The 22,674-nt window shown below is 37.7% G+C and overlaps 4 protein-coding genes across 5 annotated transcripts in view; 2 read left to right on the top strand and 2 right to left on the bottom strand.

Annotated features, from left to right (window-relative positions):
- LOC108370136 (uncharacterized) overlaps positions 1–22,674 on the top strand; it is a 28,115-nt gene that overhangs the window by 1,458 nt on the left and 3,983 nt on the right. The window lies entirely within an intron of this gene.
- On the bottom strand, positions 5,381–11,411 carry Nelf-A (Negative elongation factor A). Its single transcript, XM_017625393.1, has 7 exons — positions 11,202–11,411; positions 10,383–10,637; positions 8,784–10,316; positions 7,548–8,723; positions 7,030–7,476; positions 6,798–6,953; positions 5,381–6,729 (listed from the first exon to the last, which is right to left on the bottom strand). Exons 1-7 carry the CDS (start codon positions 11,409–11,411, stop codon positions 6,529–6,531), a joined length of 3,978 nt encoding a protein of 1,325 aa, XP_017480882.1. The 3' UTR covers positions 5,381–6,528.
- LOC108370137 (protein FAM173B) lies at positions 15,699–17,236 on the top strand. The gene is made up of 4 exons (XM_017625397.1): positions 15,699–16,070; positions 16,156–16,337; positions 16,398–16,932; positions 17,037–17,236. The coding sequence occupies exons 1-3, from the start codon at positions 15,809–15,811 to the stop codon at positions 16,569–16,571; spliced, it is 618 nt and encodes a 205-aa protein (XP_017480886.1). The 5' UTR covers positions 15,699–15,808; the 3' UTR covers positions 16,572–16,932; positions 17,037–17,236.
- On the bottom strand, positions 17,007–21,952 carry Oga (O-GlcNAcase). Of its 2 annotated transcripts, none has more exons than XM_017625395.1 (13): positions 21,724–21,952; positions 21,420–21,576; positions 21,302–21,353; positions 21,135–21,244; positions 20,818–21,041; positions 20,318–20,753; positions 20,129–20,243; positions 19,976–20,061; positions 18,992–19,905; positions 18,854–18,924; positions 18,343–18,788; positions 18,184–18,269; positions 17,007–18,117 (listed from the first exon to the last, which is right to left on the bottom strand). In XM_017625395.1, the coding sequence occupies exons 2-13, from the start codon at positions 21,553–21,555 to the stop codon at positions 17,317–17,319; spliced, it is 3,477 nt and encodes a 1,158-aa protein (XP_017480884.1). In that variant the 5' UTR covers positions 21,556–21,576; positions 21,724–21,952; the 3' UTR covers positions 17,007–17,316. The 2 variants fall into 2 exon arrangements, with proteins under 2 accessions (XP_017480884.1, XP_017480883.1); XM_017625394.1 differs by having other exon boundaries at positions 21,420–21,611; positions 21,759–21,952.

Here is a 22,674-nt window from a genome sequence, read left to right as displayed (position 1 = left end):
AACATTAAAGAAATGGATTTGCAAGAATTATTTAATATAGTGTAATACTTCTTAATTTTGCGACCAGAAACTCCATTTCCTAGCATTTTATTGTTTTTGCTTAAATTTGGTGTAGAAAAATTATACACATCAACAATCTTTGCGATAAAAATTTTCTATGCATTTGTAAAAATGAGCTGGTGAAATTTTATTCACCTCATACTTGTCAAAAATTCACTTTGTTACCGATTCACACACGCTCTAAGGGCGATAGTCACGGCACTTTTTCTCTAATTTTTTCCATTCTTACTGTGAATGCCATTATGCGTGGAATACTAATAACATCGTTTAAATATCAGTCACGGATTCTTATGGTGGCACGGATTCAAGTGATCCAGGGCTCGAATCCGTTCACGGATCGGAAACCATACGAAAGAAAATTACCTGATAAGTCAGTCGTATAAGCTGAATGGGATAAAGAGTACATTCACGTATGTCGTAATCCAGGAAGTACGATATCCTAAATATGTGACGATTCTAGCCCAGTTTTCAATCACTCCGCCGCACAGATTCGGCTGAATTTGAGCCTGGGTTATGTTCGATTTTAGACCCCTGGCTTTAGGAAACTTCACAAGGAAAAGTATAGCGTGGTCAGATCCTATGATCTTACGAGAGGTAACCATACCGAATTGCGTATTGTGGTGTCCGCTGCGTGGGGTCATTTGGCATTAGATATTCAGGCGGGTTCTGCAATTCACTTCCGAGTGTATTTTAATCAAATTCGCTTTGAATTCAAATTTTCGAGGGTTGAAATTCACTCAAAGAGAAGATGCCGTGGGGTTTCTGGTCTCATATCGCAATACCGGCATAAGTCACCTGCACTGAACGCCAGGGTATGCATATGGGCCTGCCGTCTGCAGTTATCCCTTAGCACCCCTCGTATAAATCTCAGGTAGGTCTTTTGAAGGGTTAATAGTTTACTAGATCCTTTTGGGGTTATAGCTTCCAATAGAAATGCAATTAAAGGACAATTACATTGCGAAGTGCTTGCAAGTGTTAGCAGATGAAGTGAGTGATGTGTCTACGACTGTTCGATACGATCCTCACTGGCTGCTAAATAATAAAATGTTTGCCTCCAACTCGAAGTCAACAATCGGCGCAGTTGTTGTTAGCGATGCTACTGGCAGTCATCTGCCGGCGTTATTGCGTTATGATTCGCCCCTGGAATTGTGATCAAACTGACGTTGTTAATGCAGAGCCTGAAGCTGCTGATATGGTTAATGCTACGGGCGCGGGCGTGCCTGTTTCTCCTTCTCCTACTCCTACTCCTTGGGTAACAGTGGAGAGTAGAGTCGTAAGCAATGACTGCAATGATCTAGGCTTACAACCCTTTTTTAAGTGGTTGCATTTGTCATCTTTCTTGCCATCAGTTTCTTGTGATAACATTATTGAGTACGTGATGAACCACACCGGCATTGATAATCGGCGCATTTCTTGCTACAAGCTGTTAAAAAAGAGTCGAAGCTGGAATCACTAACTCATGTTAGTCTTAAGCTTAGGGTCTGCGCCTACAATTTCGATAATCTGTTGAGGCCGTCTTAGTGAATTAACGGGCAATACAAAGCCAGTCGATAGCACTGCTAGTGTGGTTGCACCTAGTAAAATCAAAATTATTTTCAAAACGTTTCTAGAATGACAACTGATAGCCCAGTTATACATACTACGCATGATGTAGTCCGCAGATTGAGCGCGCATTTGGATTTTGACATATTCGTCATCGTGGAAAGCTCGTTAACACCTCATCTCTTTGACTCAGACTTCTTCGATCCCGAGTTATATAATGTTTATCGAAAGGGCCGTGACGAAATCTGGTCGGGCCTGTCCAGAGGCGGGGGAGTGCTGATAGCAAAGCGACTCAAAAATCGCAAAAATAGCCTTTTTAAAAGATTTAGGGCAACTTGGTCCCAATCTGTCCTGATTAGATATCAGTACTGCCTTAGGATATTTAATTCCTTGGACAAGATTCTCTATAATAAGTTTATTACTTAAGGTGAAGCAGTCATTAAAAACAACCCTAAAGCATTATTGAGTTTTGTACAATCCAAGAACGCTAAGTCGAGTGTGCCATCCTCAGTCTTTTTGAATGACAAGCAGGCGAACGAACACACCTGCAGAATTTTTCTCCTCTAATTATGTCTCGGATTCTGAAAAGGTACCTTAACGTTACAATCTTTCAGATTCTGCTCTTAATTAAGGCGCACTGATGTTTCTGAAAGTGACGTAGAAGTAGCCATTTGTTCCATAAAGCACTCCTTTAAATTGGATTTTGATGGCATCTCAGGTGCTATGCTCAAACGTTGCCCATCGCTCATTCAGCCATTAACAATACTGTTCAATAAATCTCTTTCGTGGGGATATTTTATTGACGACTAGAAAAATTCTTTCATTACACCAATTTACAAAAGTGGGAACAAGAGTGATATTTCGAATTACAGGCCTATTTCCAAACTGGGCACTGTTCCAAAAGTTTTGGAATCAGTTGTCAAACAGAAGCTTAATTTCGCATTGAAAAGTTGAATTTTCCATTATCAGCACGGTTTTGTTAGTGGCAGTAAGAATTTGTATTCCATTTGATTAAATAAATAAATAAAGAGGTTCTTCCGTCTGCCTTACACCAGGCGTGTTTTCCCAATATGGTCTTCTTAGCCGACGCTCGTCTGCTCTTAACTCTTCCCTGATGCTGTGAGGTCCCAATGCAAGGAAGAATTCAACGCAGTAGTTAAAGCAATAGCCATGGGATGAGTTTTGTCATTGGCGGGAGAAGAAATGAATCAAGAGAAGTTCCGCAATATGGCCGAGCCGCACTATTTTTTTCGTTTGCCGTACACCTTCGAACCGATAGTATTTCAACATTGCAATTTCGAAAAAAACGTTTTCTTTTGTCAAAGGTAGGTGTCGCCTTTCTGCGAATTTCGCCATACATACCTTCGGCATTTTCAATCGGATCTTTAAGAGTATCGATCGCATGAATAGCACGCCATCTCCAAGTGATACTGTTTGCCATTTATGTTTATTTATTTATTTTTAAGAATTTTCAATTAAAATATAGTTCATTCTCAGACAAAACCATGATACAAAAAACCATGATACCAAAAACAAGGTAGTTCCATTGTCACTTTTTCGTCGCCATATTAACAACCTGACAATTAAGCAGATTGTGACATTTCGTGCTACCATACCCAATATCTAAAATCCTTCAAAATTTTCTTATTAATGTTTTGTCGATTTAAAAATATTTTGTTCTTAAGCATAGCATAATAAGAAATAAACAAGAAATAAGTGTTAAATTCCACAACATTTCGTTGATACATTTTTGCAACATGAAGCTAGCAACACAATTTTCATGACATTTTTAAATACACAAGTACATTTTAAATTGTGTGAAAGCTGACAGTTTATAGAATTCAGTAGCGACGAAAACAAAGGGGGGTTAAGTGGTTAAACCTTACCCAAGCCGATCATAAAACTTGCGACGCAATTTCGTCTTATGCCTGTGGGTCTTGGCAAGAATGTAATCCCTGAAGGTTTAGCTAAAATGGTTTTCGGGATACACCCTGTGATCATGTTACTTTCCAGAAGGTGTGGCTCCCGTTTTTCTATACATATTTTCGTTGGAAAAATACCTTATCTCAGTATTCTAGGTAAATGCGTCCAGAGGTATCTATGCGTCACCAGAATTTTAGTTTATTTGGCTTATACCGCTAGCTCTTTTCAACTGCTACGAGATTGTTTTCATATACTCCAATTTTTCATAGGTTTGGGATTGATTTCATTTACCTCTATTCCTAGTTCTACGGTGGCACGCCGCATTTTCCAATAAACCCATATTTTTCCATGAGCTTGAGATTGACTTCATATACATATATCCATACAAAGTTCCAGGACTCTACCACAAATACTTCCAGAGATATACACTATGAAAAATTCGATTTGAAGGGAGGTTTCACACGCCCTTTAGATATCGGTTTTGTTTTAGCCTATAACCATTCTTGGAAAACTTTTGTCCGAAATTTCAAAAAAATCGGCATTGTGACTCCTCAAGCGAAAAATGAAATCAAACATCGTAGTTGACCAAAAAGAATATTCGACTTCATTCTCTCAACTTCTCAGAATGTAGAAAAGCTAAGAGATATATAATAAGATAGGATATATTAAAACAGCCTCCAAAACATTTACTAAAGACGCCCCTGGACTACACAAATCAGTTTTATTGAAAATTTGTTTTTATCTATTTATTTTATCCTTCAATTTTGGGTGTGTCAAAATTTTATGTGAAAACAATATGTGTTGCTAGAAAAATTTTACGGCCCATGGGTACCAAAGTACATTACATTGCTGTTAAATGGACAAAGATAAAATCGAAATGTGTAATTTCAGTAATTTGTGTAAATGTGTAATTTCAGAATTACATCAGAATCACGTATCCGATATAGAAAACTACATTGTGAAATAATGAGATAACATGAGGACACTAACATAATTTGAAAATATGTTCACTAAAATTGTATTAATATTAAAATAATGATTTGGCAAGTTGTTATCGAATTTAATGTAAAATTTAAACGTTTTCAAGATAAGATATTGATTATTTTTAAAAGGTATATATTAATACAACTATTTTCTTTATAATCCCAAATTTAGGATATAAAATGTCCCACCCCACAAACCTTACAATTGGGTAATGCCGCTTCGAATTTTTCACAATTGAGCAATTGTCAAAAATCTGCTTTTTAATCAAAAAGTTGTTTATTGAAACTACCTTCTTTTTTGTATCATGAAACTACCTTCTAAAAATTATTGTATCATGGTATCTATGATGTGTCGACTTTTTTGTCTCGAGGCATTTTTTTTTTTTGTTCCAATAATAATTGACCTCAAGTACCCCGTTCCAGTACTTACCCACCAGATCTCAGTTTTTATCACCCTTACGTACTACCTGAATGTCAGTAAATTGAAGCTCACTAAAAATCATTAAACTTTTGCTAAGTTTTTCGATTAATCCAGTAGGACTTTTAAAAAATGTGTTTAGTGCCGAATGCAAGGATTTGGTTTTGAAATGGTCTTGTACAAATTCTTTAAGACTCAGGGGTGCACAGCGAACTTTTTTGTTTGCTTGTAAAGTATTACGGTCTACAAACGACAAATCATCACCTCAGCACAGCATGTAAAAATCCAAGCCAACTACGCCTGATGCACCTGATGCACCTGACGCAATTGAATTGCTCAACTTTCTATTGAAATTTCATGACAATGCGCGATTACGCGCCTTAACCTTGATTGAAATAAAAACAAACGATTAGCAGTATCATTATTTTTAAATATTTTAACATTAAGCCATTATAGTAATGTACGTATGTATTCTATATTTATTTATGTATGTATATTTTAATTTCATTTTCGAATTCATGTAGTATCTCTGTAACTACATAGGTATGTTACATACATATGCATGTACATAGATATATAATTCAAATTTTCACCTAATACAGATTTATTATCGATATTTATGCCCACTGCCTAAGCAATTTTCTTCAAATTAATGTATTTTTTAATCGCTAATATATTTTATTCCTTTTATAGCTAAATTCATACTTACTTATGCAGCAGCAAGTTTATGTAGTTTAAAGTATATGCGCATATTGGCGTTTTCATAATATCCATACGTACGTACATATGCATTTAGATTCTTATGTGTGTATATATTGATAGATATAACTTAATATTATGTTATGCAAGTATTAAACATTTAAACTACTTCCTTTTGTACAGCTAATTGTATATATATAAGGGTAGGGTCATTAATTAGGTAGTATATTTATATAAATTGAAGAATTGCAAAGTAAAATATTCCGACGAATTGATAACCTCCTCCTTTTTTAAAGTCGGTTAAAAAGCACAGCTTATTTTTCTGCTACCCGCTGGCTACAATTACACTCGGTACCATTATTAGGGTCCCTTGTTTTGTATTTAGATTTTAAGGTAGGCATTTTTTGCTGATTTTTGCTAATATTTTCTAACTGAAAACGTGTTTATGGTAGTCTGTTTATGCCCATTTTAATTTTATCATTGTTTATGGAAAAATTGTGAGTACCGGTTTAAGATACATTACATGAATACAAAACTAGCTCAAGTATTTAATTTCGATTCCAAATCGTAAGGAACGACATACAGTCATTCACTCCGGGATAAGCGCGGTACATATCAAGCGATTCGGCTCTTACTATGCGTGTATAAATGCTGCACTACCAAAAGATTATTTGTCGCGTATGCTGCATCTCAGCAGTTGCACACGAATTGCACCTAGATATAATGTTTAATTTCTTCTTCTCGTTAGCTTTAAAACTATCTCCCACAACGCTCGCTATTCGTCAGACGTGCGCGCAGTTATCGCCAGCCGTGAAATTTTCAGCCATTACATCAGCAATTGCGCAAACATTGGCGTCAACGTCCAGAGCGACTGAGCTGAACTAATAGCTAAACACCCTTCCCTTAAATAACAACGGAGTTTTGTGTTTGCATTGCGCCTCCGGTCCCACTGTTAGCAGTTCCATCTACTCCTTGTCCTTGTACACTTTGATCAAGACGCCGATAGTTTTGGAATGTCTTCCACTCGCCTGTGTTGTAATCCAGCCGGATATGTGACTCCACCAAACAAAGCGCTGTGCTGCCATCTTCCTGTTGCACTTTCTCCTAAAGACAAAAAAAAAAGATCATATTGGCATATTGGGTACAATGAGTAAAAAACTCCATTATCTTACCTCGCTTTCGCCCAATTTTATAACAATTACATTCTCAGAGTTAGGACGGGGATTTTCACGCATTCCTGCCATGAATCCCAATATGAGCGCCTTGTCCGGACGAGAAACTCGGTTCGCTTTACGGAACATTTCATGCGCCTTATGGACATGTTCGTTCTGCGAGCAAGTAATTAGCATGGATTAGTATTTATTCTAAAAACTAAAAATCCTATGTGCATAATTTTGGCTTTACCGATAAAGAAAGTCCTTTACGCTGTGGTGCTTGCTGAGACTGCGGCTGTTGTTGCTGCTGCTGGTGAGCCTGTTGTGACACCTGAACGATGTGTGTGGTACGCGAAATACCTCCCGTTGGTGTACCCTGTTGAATCTGTATATGCTGTGGCTGACCAGTCCCCGTTTGCGTAGTTGTGATTATACGTTGCTGAGGTTGCGACTTGTGCTGCAATACGATTTGTTGTGATCGCATTTGTTGTTGCTGGGCTGGCTGTGTTATTATAGTACGTTGTATTTGAGTTGGAAGCTGGTGGCCAACTGCTGTTGAACCACTGGGCGTCTGCACCTGCACCAGCTGCGGTTGTTGGCCAGGACGCTGAATCAGCGTTAGACCTTGTGGCAATGTTGTCAAGCTGTTGCCTTGTACGTTAGAAATAACCGGCCGAATAATGGTTTGTTGAGAAGGCTGAAAATATTAGAACGGTATGTATGTATTTGCTTTGTACGAATCTTTTGAGAGACATTTAAAACACTCACAGCACTAATGAGGTTCGTTTGAGTCGGCTGTTGAACAATCATATGTTGAGATGTTAACGTATTTGTGGGTATTAGCGTTGGTAGGTGTTGCTGTGGTTTCGCTTGTGTTCCACTTTGCTGCTGCAGCTGTATTGTTTGACCAGGCTGAACGCCTGAGCTTGTTGACTTCACCAAACTGGGCGGACCAGCCGCAGTTGTCATCAGCGTGGCACCAGTGCCTGAGCTCAGACCCTGCAATCCGCTCATGTTGCTTATCGGTATCTGCTGGTACATATCGCCGCCGATATTACGCAATATAACACCCTTCTGTGTCAGTATGATTGTCTTATTCTTCATATTTGTATTCGCGTTTGCGACGCCTACATTTCCAACGGAGCCACCAACGCCAGTAGGGTTCGCTGATTGCACAAGCACTTGGGTAAGCTTAGGCTGCTGCGTTGCGCTGGTGTTAGATACGATCGTATGTTGCGGCTGTTGTTGCTGCAATTGCGCCTGAAGGTGCTGTTGTTGTGCTGCCTGAGATGCTGGTTGTATAGTGACTGGTCGATTTGGCAGCTGTACATTTTGAATATTTAGTAAAGCAGGTTGCTGTTGTTGTGTTGTTGACGTCGCTATTAGCGGTGGTGGATTACCGCCAGCAGTGGTCGGTGCTTGTTGTTGTCGTAACGGTGTCATCATTACGCCCGATGGGGAAGTTTTTAATATAATCTTCGTTGGAGTTTGCGTATTAGCTGAAGCAGCTGTTTGATACACCGTTGTGGTGCTCTGTTGGGTAGGACGTGCATGAGAGAACGACGCCAAAGTTGGCATTGCAGCTGTTTGAAGCTGTTGTGCGTGCTGATGCTGTTGTTGTTGCTGAGGCCCAGACGTCGTCAAGATGTATTGAGTTCCTGTAGTAGATGTACTAACCGACTGGTGCATACTTTGCTGGTGTTGAGGTTGTTGTTGTTGTTGCTGTTGTTGTTGCGGTTGATGATGAGTCAGTAATTGTTGCTGCTGTTGTTGGTGAGTCTGAAGGCTTGTGGCAGAAGTAGCTGAACGCTTCGCTGGTTGTATGATTGTCTGAGAAATGATAACGGGCCCACTGTTAGCAGCAGTCTTCAGCTGGCTCAATGGCATCGACTTTATTGATTGTGCCGTTGTTGTTGTCGACGTACCAGATGGCACAAGTTGTTTCTATAAAAATTAACACAATAAGTAATTTTTTTTTCTTTTTTCAAACAAATAAAAACTTACCGGTCTTGAAACGGGTGCTGCAGATGAGGAAATTATCACGGGTGTTGAACTATTAATTATTATTGGTTGTTGCTGTTGTTGCTGCGAGTTTTGTTGAGGTAATGACTGAACCTTCGCTGATTTCGATGATGTTATTTTCACAGAAATATTATTGGGCAAATTTGCCAATGGATTGTTCGTCTGACGCAACTGTTGCTGAGTGTAAATATTAGTGGGCATAGTATTCGTTACAGGACTCTTTGACACCATCGGATTTATATCAAGTTTCTCCATTTTTATCATTGTATTGGAATTAGTAGGCGATGTGGTAGTTGTGTTTATCTTTTGTCTGGTTACTGTGGCGCCGCCTGCGCCCAAAGTCAAACCACTAAGAGTTTGCTTTTGTTGTTGGGGTGCAGATCTTATTAGAACATGTTGGGTTGTTTGTTGCTGCAATGTCGGTTGTGTTTGTGGGGACTGTTGTTGCGGCTGCTTTTGTTGCTGTATAATTATTCGCTGCTGCAAGCGTGACGGGGTCTGCGGCAACTGTTGTGTGAGCAAAGGCGGCTGAGTCTGCGGTTCAATTTTTTCCACTTTAATATTTGGCGGCATTAAAATCTCTTCACTCTTTATCTCAATCTCCTGTTTGATGCGCTTGTGGCTGTGATTTAAATTATTGCTGGTATTACTACTTTGTGTCTGTGTAGGCATACGTGTTTGTGTCTGCGTGGACATACTACTCATTTTTGTTGGAGTAGAAACTGTGACCGAAGTTGTAGGTGTTAATACAGTACTAGCCACTATTGGGGATTGCATATCCAATGACTTCATCTGTGATTTACTATCCGAACCTTTTGGTGAAGTGGGTTGCGTGTAACTTAAAGATTGAGCATATTCTGGTGTCGGAGGTTCAATCTTTGTGGCTAATACATTGTCTTTATTATCTGTTAACATATCGTCGCTAGTTCCGCTTTGATTTAGGTGCAGGACTGTTTCGGTCTTGATTTCAAAAGAACTATTTATAGCGGCACCAGACGATGTGGGTGTAGTTGGTGTAGCAGCATTACCTGCTGTTGTGCTAACACCACTACCTTGTATTGGCGAAATGGCAGTTGGAGAAGCGTTTTCTGCAGCAGCTGCAGATGCTATAAGTTTTTGCTCCTGTTTCTTTTGTTGCTCCTCTAACTGTTGTTCACGTTTGCGTTTCTTTGCCGCTGCATAGCCTAATGGCTGCTCTGTAAATTCGATTAATTTTATGCCGCCGTCCTTCCGACCAGCTGGTGTGCGACTTAAGTTCGGCCGTTGCGGTGTTCCAGATACATTAGGCGAACGAAAGCCCAATGAAGGCACGCGGGAAGGAATTCCTTTGAGAGGTGTTGTGTCCGTCATTTTTCGCGGCATACCACGTGAACGCAGCGGTATAGTCGGTGCAGAAGACTTTTTTAAGGAGGACTGGGCGTCAGCAGATTTATGAAGCAGTTCAGTGCGCAAATTTGCACTCTTGGGTTTACGCTTTATAGTGAAATGCTTTACTGGATTTTGTTGTTGGCCGACCTATTTAAATATTAAATAATTTGAATTAGTGAGCAATAAAAAATGTATAAAAAATCTTGAGCTTACCACTGAAACAAGAGCATTTTTGTTTAGATACAAACACTCCAGCGGAAGCATGCCGATATCACTATGCTTACTAACCAATTTACGTAAGTCATTTACCATATCGGTGAAGATAGGTCGCGTATCTTCGTATTCTGAAATTTCTGTATTTAGAGAACTAGTTGCTGGAAATGTTTTCATGGTCTCCGCTAACATGGATACCCACAGCTCCGAATCCAAGCCTGCTACTTCAATAACTTCCTCCAATTCAGTTTTCCACTAAAACATTTAGATGTAAAATTTTTTATTTCTATGTACAATAAAATAATTGAAGATTGCCTTTGTTGAAAAACCGTAGTAAATAACTTAAGTGAACCTAATAGCTAATTCACGCATGCACTTGCTTGAGATAGTATCTTCATATAGAAGGCACTCTTGCCGCGGCACTTTCTATATTTATAAGTGGCGGGAAATATATTAAGCATAATAGTATATAAAGTAAAGTATATTTAATAAGTCTAGTGACATTAACAAAATCGATGATCGGCATTTCATTTGAAACTAATAAAAAAATATCTTTAAGGCAAAAAATTATGACGAGGCAGTTATGATTTACGCGCATGGAGCGATGTCACCAATGCGTGCATGCACACAATCGCAAAATGCTAAACATCTAGCACTCGTCAATGCTTGTCCGCGCATACGATATTTTACATGTGTGTGCACATTGTTGGGTGATCTATCTCAAGTTTTCATAATTCACACTCTACACCGTCCCTTCCAAATAACGAAAGCGCTAATTGGCTTGCAGCCATACTTCACAGATTAGCAAATGTAACGCACCTCTTCTACCAATCGTCGTGGTATATGGAAAAAGCTCAGTAATAATTTTAGCTTCACTTGAGTCTGTAGATCAGGAAAACATTCCTTTATGTTTCGCAGCACTTCCTTATTAAGTTGCGAGCATATCGACCCACTTATCCACGAGTCGTTCGAGGTGCCGAGTTTGTTATGCAGCCACAATGAAGTGTCGCTGTCCCGCACATTCGCCATATTTTCAGTTGTTTCGGCTTTTTTCACTTTATTAAAAGTACAACCTACGGATTTGTTGCACCTAACACTATGAACTCGCTTTGTAAACCTCCTGCAACAATTTTTTTTATATAAAATCGCGTTTACTTGCAATCAAAAATTTGACACGAAATCCCGAAACGAAAATATAAATGGCGGCGTCAAACACGGTTGCATTTTGCGTGACAGCAAATGTACTGGGGTTGTATTGCAGTTGAAACAAAACAAAATTGACCAGTGCTGCTCTTTTCAGTAAGAATTTTAATTTTTAGCACTTCTAAGGCCGGTTGTTCAGGGTATTCATCAAACCTTAGAAATGCATTAGTGGTATTCATCTAAACCGATAATCTGNTTTGTATCCGCATACCCGATTATTGCCTAAGAAACATAGCTAGAGTTGCGACAGAGTTGCATTGTCTTCAGTTTATCAAGTTTATTCAGTGAAATCGCTGGATAAATTTATCAGAAATGTGTAAACGAGTTTCCATACAAATTTTGACAGTTCATTTATAAGGTTTACACAATTATAAGTTTATACGGTTTACAATACAATGCATTTATAAGGTTTGATGAATGCCCTTAATATCACGCTACAAGACAACTATGTGTTTGTGATTGGTTTTGAGAATAAGTATTTAAAAGCGTGTTTATCAGCAACATATCTCTAAATTAAAGAACTAAAAAATGAAAAAAAATTGTAGTAAATTTTTTAAGGGTCGATTACGGATAGAAACGCAATCACGGTTCGGTTGCCAGTTGGCAACGCAACTGGAAGGAAATTTATAATACGAATGGCAACTATCGTCAGTTGCGGCAGTTATCGATAATCGAAATTTCACAATTCGACAATCGGCAAGTGGTTGAAAACAAGCTGTGCTAGTAAACTTAAATTATTAAAATAAAAAGTCTTAAAGAAAATACAGCAATAAAACTAAGTTCATCACAATTATTTATTTAACCCTTTCACTGCCATGGGGATCTTGCAACCCAAGAGAGATTTAAAAGATCGACAAAAATGCAGTTCGCCCTGTATTTGAATAAGATAATAATAATATAATAAGTATTTTCTTCTCAAAATCAGCTTTTTTGGGTTCTTTTAATTAACGCGTAATTTTTTATAGGAATTATTTGGCATCAAACACTATTGAATGCGCACGTGGCTTAAAATAATTCTTGGTTCCATTTGTTGGGCAGACCATTGCGCAAAGTGGAGCTCTCACAAAAGACAAAAGAATACTTATAACTAAAGGTCCTAGCTCACAAAAGCACAAAAAGATAGTATATGTTGGATCATATGCCCATAAAAGAAGACCGATGCATATACATATATGTTCAATATGTAAAGAGCCATTCATTTTTGAATGCTTTGATAAATTTGATAAATAAAATATCAGACTAGGAAGTCAAAATTATCTTTCACTACTTTCAAATAAATATGACCCATAGGATGTTTAGTCCCAATTAATGTTATGTAAACAGCCCAATGGGACAAATAATCCCAGGACATATTTTCCATTTGAAGGACAATCGATTTTTTATTTATTTTTTGTCTTATTGCATATTATATCTACTCGAAAAATACATAAAATTGTGTAAGTACGCTGCTTATAGTACGGTAGTGAAAGGGTTAAGAAGAAGAGAAGTGTATGAACGCGGCCTCAATCAAGCGACATTTGAAGGATAATTCCAATCCTTTGGAGCTAACGCATGCACTGTAAGCAAAAGTTAATGCTTTCAAGGTTTTTCTTTTATTTATTATCGTTTTGTGTTCATTTTGAAAGCACATTAATGTAAATGCTTTCAAAGTTTTTCTCTTATAAGTGTGCTAATTTTCAAAGCATACTGAGGACTTCCAAAAGAAGCTGACACACTTTGTGGCAAGCGCAGTTGCCTATTGCCATCTGAAATAACGTTTCGGCAACTAGCAACGCAACTGAAGTTCAGTTGCTAACGATAATCGACCCATTAGATTGCAGTACATAGTAATAAATGGTACATCCCTTTGCAACTCTGCAAAAAAATGGACATGGCAACACTTACTGTGGGGAATTTCGCTTCATGATTAGAAAAGTTCTTCTCGGCTGGAATCTCAAATCGTATTTATGGCACTGAATGGAGTTTTTAAATGCAAGTTAAAAATTTAAAACATAAATATTTTAAGATTATATCTTTATGAAAAACGTGAACGTCTACGCATCCGCGTAGACAGTTCATTAAGCACACCCAAGTTTGAGCTCCTCAAAAATATTTAACATCAAACTATAGAATGTCACAAATATGAATCAGACACACATACAAAAGTCATTGCTATAAATTGCAACCGTATAAATTCAGGACATTTGCGTGGAGACTCCGTTTTGATGATTTTGACAAAAGGTACAAATTCGCCTTGAAATCAGCGGATCCGATAACACCACTTTGTATAGATTCGCCTTGTTAATGTCAAAATGATGTGTTTGTTTTAAAATGAATTCGCCTTGTTTACAACAAACACACTAGGTTTGTATAAGGTTCGTTCGCGTAGCTGTTAATTGTTCATGTTTAACCAAAACTTACAAGTTTTTGCGTTCGCGTANGAGAGCTGCAAATTCTTGCTAGTGAAATTTCTACTAGCAGAAATTAGCTAGCAGAAGAAGAAGAAGAATAAATGTCAAAAGCCGCCATTTGTTGAATTGGTTTAGCACAAACAAAAGTAAAATAAGTGAAAATTGAAATATTAATGATGTACTAGACTGTGTAAGTGCTTGTGTGAAAAGCAAAGAGTTTAAAACCGATTTATAAATAGTAAAATGTTTACAGCAGAATATCAAAAGGGTGCAACAACTATTCACTTGCAAGTTTTTACTAGTTTTGCGTTCAGTAACTTTTTCTGCTAGTTTTCTCTTCTTGTCAATTTTACGCTCTATTTTGCTTTTACGCTCTGGCTGCAATGTTTTACTGGAGAAGTTACTATACAAACCTATAATTTTGACCAAGGCGTATTTAACAAGGTGGTGTTGGCCGTATATAAGTAAAAAAGTTCAGTAGTACCGCGGCGAAAATTTAATTCGCCGTCAACACCACCTTCAAGGCGAATTTATACAAGGGGGTCATGAACGAAAGACACAAGATCACGTAAGAACAAGAGAGTGAAAAAAGTCGATTTTTTTTAGCGGGTTCTACGCCATCTTGTTTCACTGGAAAACGAGCTAAAAGTAAACAAAGCAAAGAAAACAACGAAAACCAAAATTAGCCAAAATTATTGTCCGCCACTTTAAACGCACAATTTAGGTAAAATGATGCAACAAAATGCTTTAAAATGTGTTGTCATGTTGAATTAGCTCTTTTTTACTTGAATAAAAGTGTAAAATAGTGGCGCTTGTGATGTAAACAAACGCTCAGCTGACGAACCCGCTTTCGCAAACTTTTTTCTCAAAACCAGTTACAAATACAACGTCGCGTTCTTACGTGATCATGTATTTTTGGTTCCTGCAAGGTGGTGTTGTAAAATCAGCTGATCTCTTCGCCTTACATGTATTTTGTTTTTGCTTTTCTGATTTGACAGCACAACCATCAAACGCAAAAACAAAATACATGTAAACTTTGGAGAGAATTGAGATTTGACATAACACCTTCCACACAAAATACATATGGTTGTCGTTGTTGTAATCTAAATTCGCCAGTAACACCACCTTGTATAAATTCGCCTTGACCACCTTGTATAAATTCGCCTTGTACCAATTACATACCCAACAAACATTTAGGTTTGAGCTCAACTTGAGGTTAAGTTGAGAAGGTATTTCTCAAATCTCCAACTTTGTTTCTCAACAATACTTCAAGTGGAGGATCATAGCGTTCTCAACAAAAAGGGCATTTTTCTTTGTATGCAAAAATAACTGTTTCTCAAGTTGAGAAAATGCTAGTTCTCAACTTGAACTCCAATGTAATTATCCAATTGGTCTCAAACATATCATTGAAATACTGAAGTTTAAATAGTAAAATACCGTATAGCTTTTTGATTGAAACGCCATACATAGATGAATTTGAATATTAATTTTTCATTCTATTACTCCTTATGTATTGTCCGACAGTAATTTTGCCACTTGATTCACTTAGCCTTTTATTTTCTTTCAAGATTATTTGCAGATATTTTGAAGATTATTTACTTTTTATTGATAATTTTCCTCTTCATATAGCTTTCGTTTTTCACTTGATAATTAAAAATTCGTTTCTCTATCACTTTTTACGTATCTACGCGTCGGTCAAAGATGAGTTGGAGAATGATGTTGGGTATCAACTTGAGAACTATGAATTTCTCCAAGGTTGGATAAATATTTTTTTGGTGTTTATTGGGATCACAACATGGAATCAGCAGGTCGAACATACAACATTCAAATAGCATGGAGTATTTAATCGAAGACAGTGCCACAAAAAGGAAAGGAATATCCACATCAGCGAAAATTCTAATAGCTGCCACTGGTGGGATTGGCGTTGGACTTAGTGTTATTTGTGCTTCTTTCGTAGCGCCAGCGTTTCGACGGATTTGTCTGCCGTACGTTCCAGCCACAAATGAGCAGGTTAGAAATGTGCTCAGCTTCTTACCTAAGAACTCACAAAGCAAGCTATTGGACATAGGATCTGGTGATGGACGAATTGTTGTGGGTACAAAGACTAGTTTATGATGCATACCAAATCTGAATAGCTTAAATCCACAATACAAACCTTACGAATAACTTTTTTTTTAAAGCTGCTGCTAAAAATGGTATACTTGCCGATGGAGTAGAACTGAACCCTTGGTTGGTTTGGTATTCACGACTGTCAGCTCTACGACAGGGTGTAAAACGCCAAACGCGTTTTTATAGGCGAGATCTGTGGAAATACAGCGTGGCGCCATACGATTATATAGTTATATTTGGAGTAGAGCAGATGGTAGGTTGATTTATGAACAGCTTTATTATTATGATTATACATATATATTTTTTTGTCTAGATGAAAGATTTGGAGAGCAAGTTGATTGCAGAATCAAAGGAAAACGCAAAAATTATTGCATGCCGGTTTCCATTGCCGGGTTTGCAGCCCAAAAGCGTTGTTGGAGATGGTATTGATACAGTTTGGTTTTATAATTTAAACAAAGTTAAATCGACAGCGAGTAAGAGAGCATAATATAAAATAATTGGAAGCGCCCTTGCAATAAAAATGGTAGTTATTTATGTGGAGTTTTTATTTGCGGTGTATTTGTGATATACCGTGATATACCTAATTATGCAAATGGAGTCAAGCTATTCCTTAATCAAGCCCTGTCATAAGGCTTGGCAAAATTGTTGAAAATTGCATACAAACACATATAAAAAGTGGACATTTTTACTATACATATTTATGATTATGATGGACTAAAGTTTAATTTAGAAAACGAAAACCGATGTTTGTAATAAAGTTTTTGAAAGTGGCATAAGTCGCTTCGTAACTCTTGCGCTTAAATGACCGGCTATTGAAACCGAAAGCATCTGTAAATCAGTCTATGGTCNGTTTGTAATAAAGTTTTTGAAAGTGGCATAAGTCGCTTCGTAACTCTTGCACTTAAATGACCGGCTATTGAAACCGAAAGCATCTGTAAATCAGTCTATGGTAACGACAAAACCTTCTACCTTTGGGTGATGAAGTTGAACGAATAACCGACTTGTTATATAAGCACGAGTTGTGATGTGACTTATGCCTTTCAAAATAAACGGCTTATATAATGTTCCTGAAGTTTTCATAGATGCTAAGTATTCTTATACATAAATTAGAAAAAGGAAAATAAAGATGAGAGGGTGTCGGTATGCATACTTTATGATCAATCTTCTATACTGTTCGACGACAGGCGGCGCAACTTTTTTAAAATAGTGATCGGTGCCTGATATGACGGTTGCTAAAAGCGGCGCCCAAGATAGATATATTTGTTCTCACCGTCATGATATACTTTCGTAAATCCTATCTTTGAATAATGCTGCTGTAAGTTTTCTGAGCCTTTTACTGTTAGGCGAACATGCACGCCGAAGCAGCCATTGGAACGTAATGTAGCTAATGTCACTGTTATCAGACGCTTTAAAAGTCCCTGATCGCGGGACAGAGCATCTTTTAAGGCGGCGGCTGTCATTACAGCTGGATATGCACTGCTTACCTCGGTCGGACACTGGTAATCATATTCGTACTTGTGAAAATCTCGTATCATCTCAATCATGAGGACGTTAAGTCCGGAAGATTCACGCCTTTTTTCGCTATCTGTGCCATTTGCAATATCGATGAAGTTATCTTTTTCCAATAAAGACGGTGCGTACTTTTCCCTCATTGAAGGTATCCAACAGACTTCAACATTCCGCATAAAAGTGTTTGCATTCAAGGCAGCAGCTGCATATCCAACAATGGCATTAGAAGCGTCATGAGCTACAATACATAAATGAGGATTAAGAGTCACAAAATGTCCAACAATGTTGTCGGCTATAAGTTCGCGCAAATGACTGGGTAACAATGTCTCGAGGATGTTGTCGTATTCGTCAGTTTTTTCATCACTTTGTTGTAACATGACCTGCAGAAAGGCTCTTGTACACACCTGTCCCAACTCAGCTTCGTCGATTGGCGTGTACGGACGCAGCAAGTGATAATCACTTGTCGGCAATTCAGGCAGTTTATAGAGAAACAAATCGTTACCCGAATCCACTGGCATCAGACGCTTCACAAGGAAAATAAAAGAGAAGTAAAAGTAAATTTTTTAATATCATTTTATATAATTTTTTACCTGTAAATCGGCAATAAGCCCTCCTCGAAATACCCATGGCTCTTGATCGCCAGACATGAATGCCTCCTTCCAACCCTTACTGAACCCTGTAAATAGTTTTCGTAAAGTACACCACATACAAATAATGTGACGTCCCTTTTCTATCCGAGCTATGCTTACATGTGTATGTACCCTGGGTATATGTTTGCACGTTAGACGGGAAATGGCCCAGACTTAACCATTTTACAAACGCATTTAGGAGAGTTAAAGTTCCTGCAATGTCCCATACATAAGAAAACAAATCGTGGCATATCTCTTTATTGGCGCAATTGGCGATTTTTTTTAGTAGCTCGTGGACTGCGTTACAGTGGTTAGAGAACGCTTCCGCCCTCTGCATCCATTCTGCTACTTCCGGTTTGGGCGACATCGCTCCATCAGCGTTTGAACATTTCCGAATGCCTTTGCCATTTCCTAACAAAACGCCTGCGTTAGCTTTTAACCAGTTAAACTCGTTTAGAAGCTTAAAACCCCGACTTCCATGTTCAAATGGGAGATAAAATAGATCACACAATAAGTAAAGATCCTCCACAGTGATAAGGCTACTACTGCCGACTCCAGGGATAGTTCTAAGTAGACGATAAAATAAACAAAATTTAATAAAATACGTGTGGACCATTACATTAGAAAATACTTCTCTTCATAGTCTTTCATGTCGGCATTTGAGAGGGGTGACCCTTCTGAGCTTTCAACCTGCATGCTATTCTGTAGGTTAGTGAGTGTGTTAATACTTGATCTATTAAACACAATATATTATTATAAAGTTTCTTACATTCAATTCGTTCATCGAGCCATTGCAAACATCATCTTCTTCGACTCCTTCAGCCATCACCACATCCTCAGATACCAATTTGCGATCTTCTTTTCCTGACGCTTGCGAAGCTAAACTGCTGCTGCACTCCATCGGTTCATTACCACCGGCGCTGATTGCACTTAGCGGGCTTAATGTGTGTTCGTCTATCATGGGAAGCGAACCTGTAGTAGTAACACTTTCTCCCGGTATTGCGCTGGTATTTACCAATAAATCTACATCTTTCTCCATGATAATACCCCCGATTTCATTTTTCGAAACTTCTACTGCCTTTTTTTCATTAATCCTTTTCAGCTGTGGTAACTGGGTACTCAGCTGTTCTGCCTTTTCGATAGTCATTTCGTCCTCCTTGGCGATTTCACCCTCATTTTCCTCACGATCTGTAACAGTGTTGTTTGCCACAATTGTGGGAGCATTAGAAGCTCTCGAGTTACTTTCGTTTGTCCCCGGTGCTGAAATCGTGATCGCTGATATTATTCCAGAGTCAGATGACTGTTCTTTAACGACATCTTCCCTAGTACTTTTAGTTAATATATCCTCCACCGCTTTCCTGTGCATTATTGGCACTGCTACGATTGATATGGGAATTTTTTTTGGCAACTCAATATTTGAGGCCACGCACGTAGGAATTGGATTTACAATGTCGTCATTTGTTACAACTTTTGTGGGTAAAACTAAGGAATTCATTACTGGATTGGCTATGGGATTAATAACTGATGAACTAACGGTGCTGCAAACATCGGCCAAAGCTTGTAGCTGAGTGGTGTTCACTTCTGGCACAGTAAGAGTTTTGGTACTAGTGGATGTAGTAGTTGTTGTCGTCAAGCTCATACAAGTATTTATAGACGGTAAAATTGGTATAATAGGCATAACCACTACATTTGAATAATCGTAGAGATTATAGCATGATAATTAAAGAAAAATTTATAAGGAATGTAATCTTACTTGTAACTTGTGGTTGCGGCTTCGTAATAGGACCCCAAGCCTCTTTTTCTAAAAAGAACTCAGGTAGCCACTCATCTATAGCGTTTCTAAATTAAAAAATGATATCAAATTCTTATAAAATGTTACTACCTACATATTTTTTGTGTATCTTACTTTAATGCAATACGTGGGTGATACATATTTTTTGATAAGCTGTCTACGGGCAGTTCTTCTTCGGTCGTACCGTCTTCGTTTTCGGTTTCCAGTTTAATATCCGCGGAAACAGAACCTTTTTATCGAATGTAAATGCATTAATAAGTAAAGCGCCTATAGGAATATACAAAAACTCTATTAATAACTTACTATTTACTTTGGAATCAAGGCTACATTTCGACCAATTGGCCAAAGTGTGAATGGCAATGGTGTTAGCGTGAAACTCGCAGTTGGGATTCGTCATGACTCCGCGTAGGTGCGGAATCAACTCCGGCGAACGACCTGAATATGGTCCAAGGAAAACACGCTTCTGGTCGTAATCATTAGCATGCAAGTTATCCCAAATAACTGGCGGTCGACGTAATACTTCCGTTATCTCCTGAATTGATTCGAGACTTATTATTTTAGAGATTACTTTATTTCCAGTCCACATTATATCAATATCGTGATTAAGTTTGGATCCTAATGTGTTTAAATACTCGGAGTCTTGTATTGTAGGCATAGCTCGTGAGCTACAATACTGCGTGGGGCAGAAGAGAAATCTTGGGTTGCCTAGATGTGCATATATTTCATTTGTAACCGAGACCTAATTAAAAAATATAACAAATTACTTTTCTGTTTTGAGTTTAAGACTAGGAAAACTATTTTACTTGTGCATTGGCAAATGTCTGGAACGCTTCTTTGTCCACTTTAGACAATTCCGAGTCGATATCATCGAAGAGCAAAGCAAATGCTTCACAACCAAATTGCGAAACCTGATCGAGTTTTCGCTTGAGGGTTTGGATTTCTTTTTGGCTGCTGTATGACATATCCAAACCAGGGGAAAGAGCATAGTAAAACATTACATCGTGTTCTCTAGCTGCCGTTATTAAACCTGTAGAAAATTATGAAATTTTATAAAGTCGAAAAAAAGTAGTAATCAAAAATAAAATTCTGAAGCTGTTCCTTAATATATGTATGTACGTACTTGTAAGATGATCAGCTTCTTCTACTGTATATAATTCGCGCCAATATGCTCGATGCTTGTAATCATCCTTAGGCGCATAGACGTATGAGTCCATGCCCCATTTCTTAAGTCTAAACAATACTTGGTGATTAGCATTTATGACATTTGCAAACTATCTGGTTACTCACTTTCTAAATAGGTCCTTACGTTGCTCCGTTGTCCATGGCCGTCCATAAAAGCCTATAAAAATGCATGGTAAATTTTCGTGAATACACGAATGTTGCATGCAAAACCGTTCAACTTTACCTTCAATTACACCGCATATGAAGCCCCTTTCCTTGCGCTCCCGCTTCTGCTTAGTGGAATTCGCAGAACTGCTAACATCCGGCTGCTTTTCCTCAGACATTGTTTCCTCAGCTTCTACATTTGGTGACTCCTCCATTACAAGGACTTAAAATAGCACCCAATAAAGTTCAGGGCTTAATATTACTTTAGCAGATTTGGGTTTTTTATTGCTTTCTTGGGATAAACTTGGACTGTTTTTATGTGAAGTGAAATCCACAAAGTTTTTCACGAGTTAAAAATTTTGAAGATTATCAAAACNTAGCACCCAATAAAGTTCAGGGCTTAATATTACTTTAGCAGATTTGGGTTGCTTATTGCTTTCTTGGGATAAACTTGAACTGTTTTTTTGTGAAGTGAAGTCCACAAAGTTTTTCACGAGTTAAAAATTTTGAAGATTATCAAAATTCTTTATTTATTAAACAATTGCAAAAATGCGAACTAGCCGCTGGATTTTGCAGTCAAAGACAGCGTTGCCGTTTTGATACCATTGTATCTTTTTTGATACTTTTTTCGAAATTTTAAGATTTGGTATTTTTTGTTCACATATGCCCCATTTTGATACTTTTGGTTGGCAGAAATAAATTTGTTAAAACTATGAATAATGTTACAAGTTTAAAGGCAAATAATTTGTTTATTATTTAAGGTCTTAACATTTATGTATGTAGGTATTTATTAGTTTGACTTAGGAACTCTTATAACATCTTATAAGACTGCTTTTACNTTTTTTTTTTTTTTTTTTTTTTTGACTATGTGAACTGCCTTTCGCAGATTCCTTTGCTGGCCAGGATCTTTTATTTAGTCCTTACGCTGCCAGGTTTATAACTCTTATCTATGTATTTTCTTCTCTGCAACTATTTACGGCTTGTATAAAAACGCCTTGATCAAATCTTATGTAGAAACTCTTTGCTCTTGATTAAATTTTAAGCGCATGTTTGACATATGCCATAAAATGACAAATCCATCAGGGTTGATTTTTCCAGTTCATATTTATGATTTCTCGTCGACTATTAGTATCATGCCATCAGGCATAGAATCCTCATCAGGTTGGGGTGATAGGTTTACATAATTAAATTATAATTAATTATAGGAATTAGAAGGTGTATAATTTCATAGTTTACATTTTGTTTTTTCCTTTTTAACTTTTCCAAAAATTTACTTAGTCATAAGCTACATATTGTGATAATATTAGAATTTTCTTCTTTTCTTTTTTTTTTTT

Source organism: Rhagoletis zephyria, unplaced genomic scaffold, assembly GCF_001687245.7.
Source record: "Rhagoletis zephyria isolate East Lansing unplaced genomic scaffold, Rhagoletis_zephyria_1.1 Rzeph_scaffold_04029, whole genome shotgun sequence".
Lineage (NCBI taxonomy): Eukaryota > Metazoa > Arthropoda > Insecta > Diptera > Tephritidae > Rhagoletis > Rhagoletis zephyria.
This window is presented reverse-complemented; position numbering and strand designations above follow the sequence as displayed.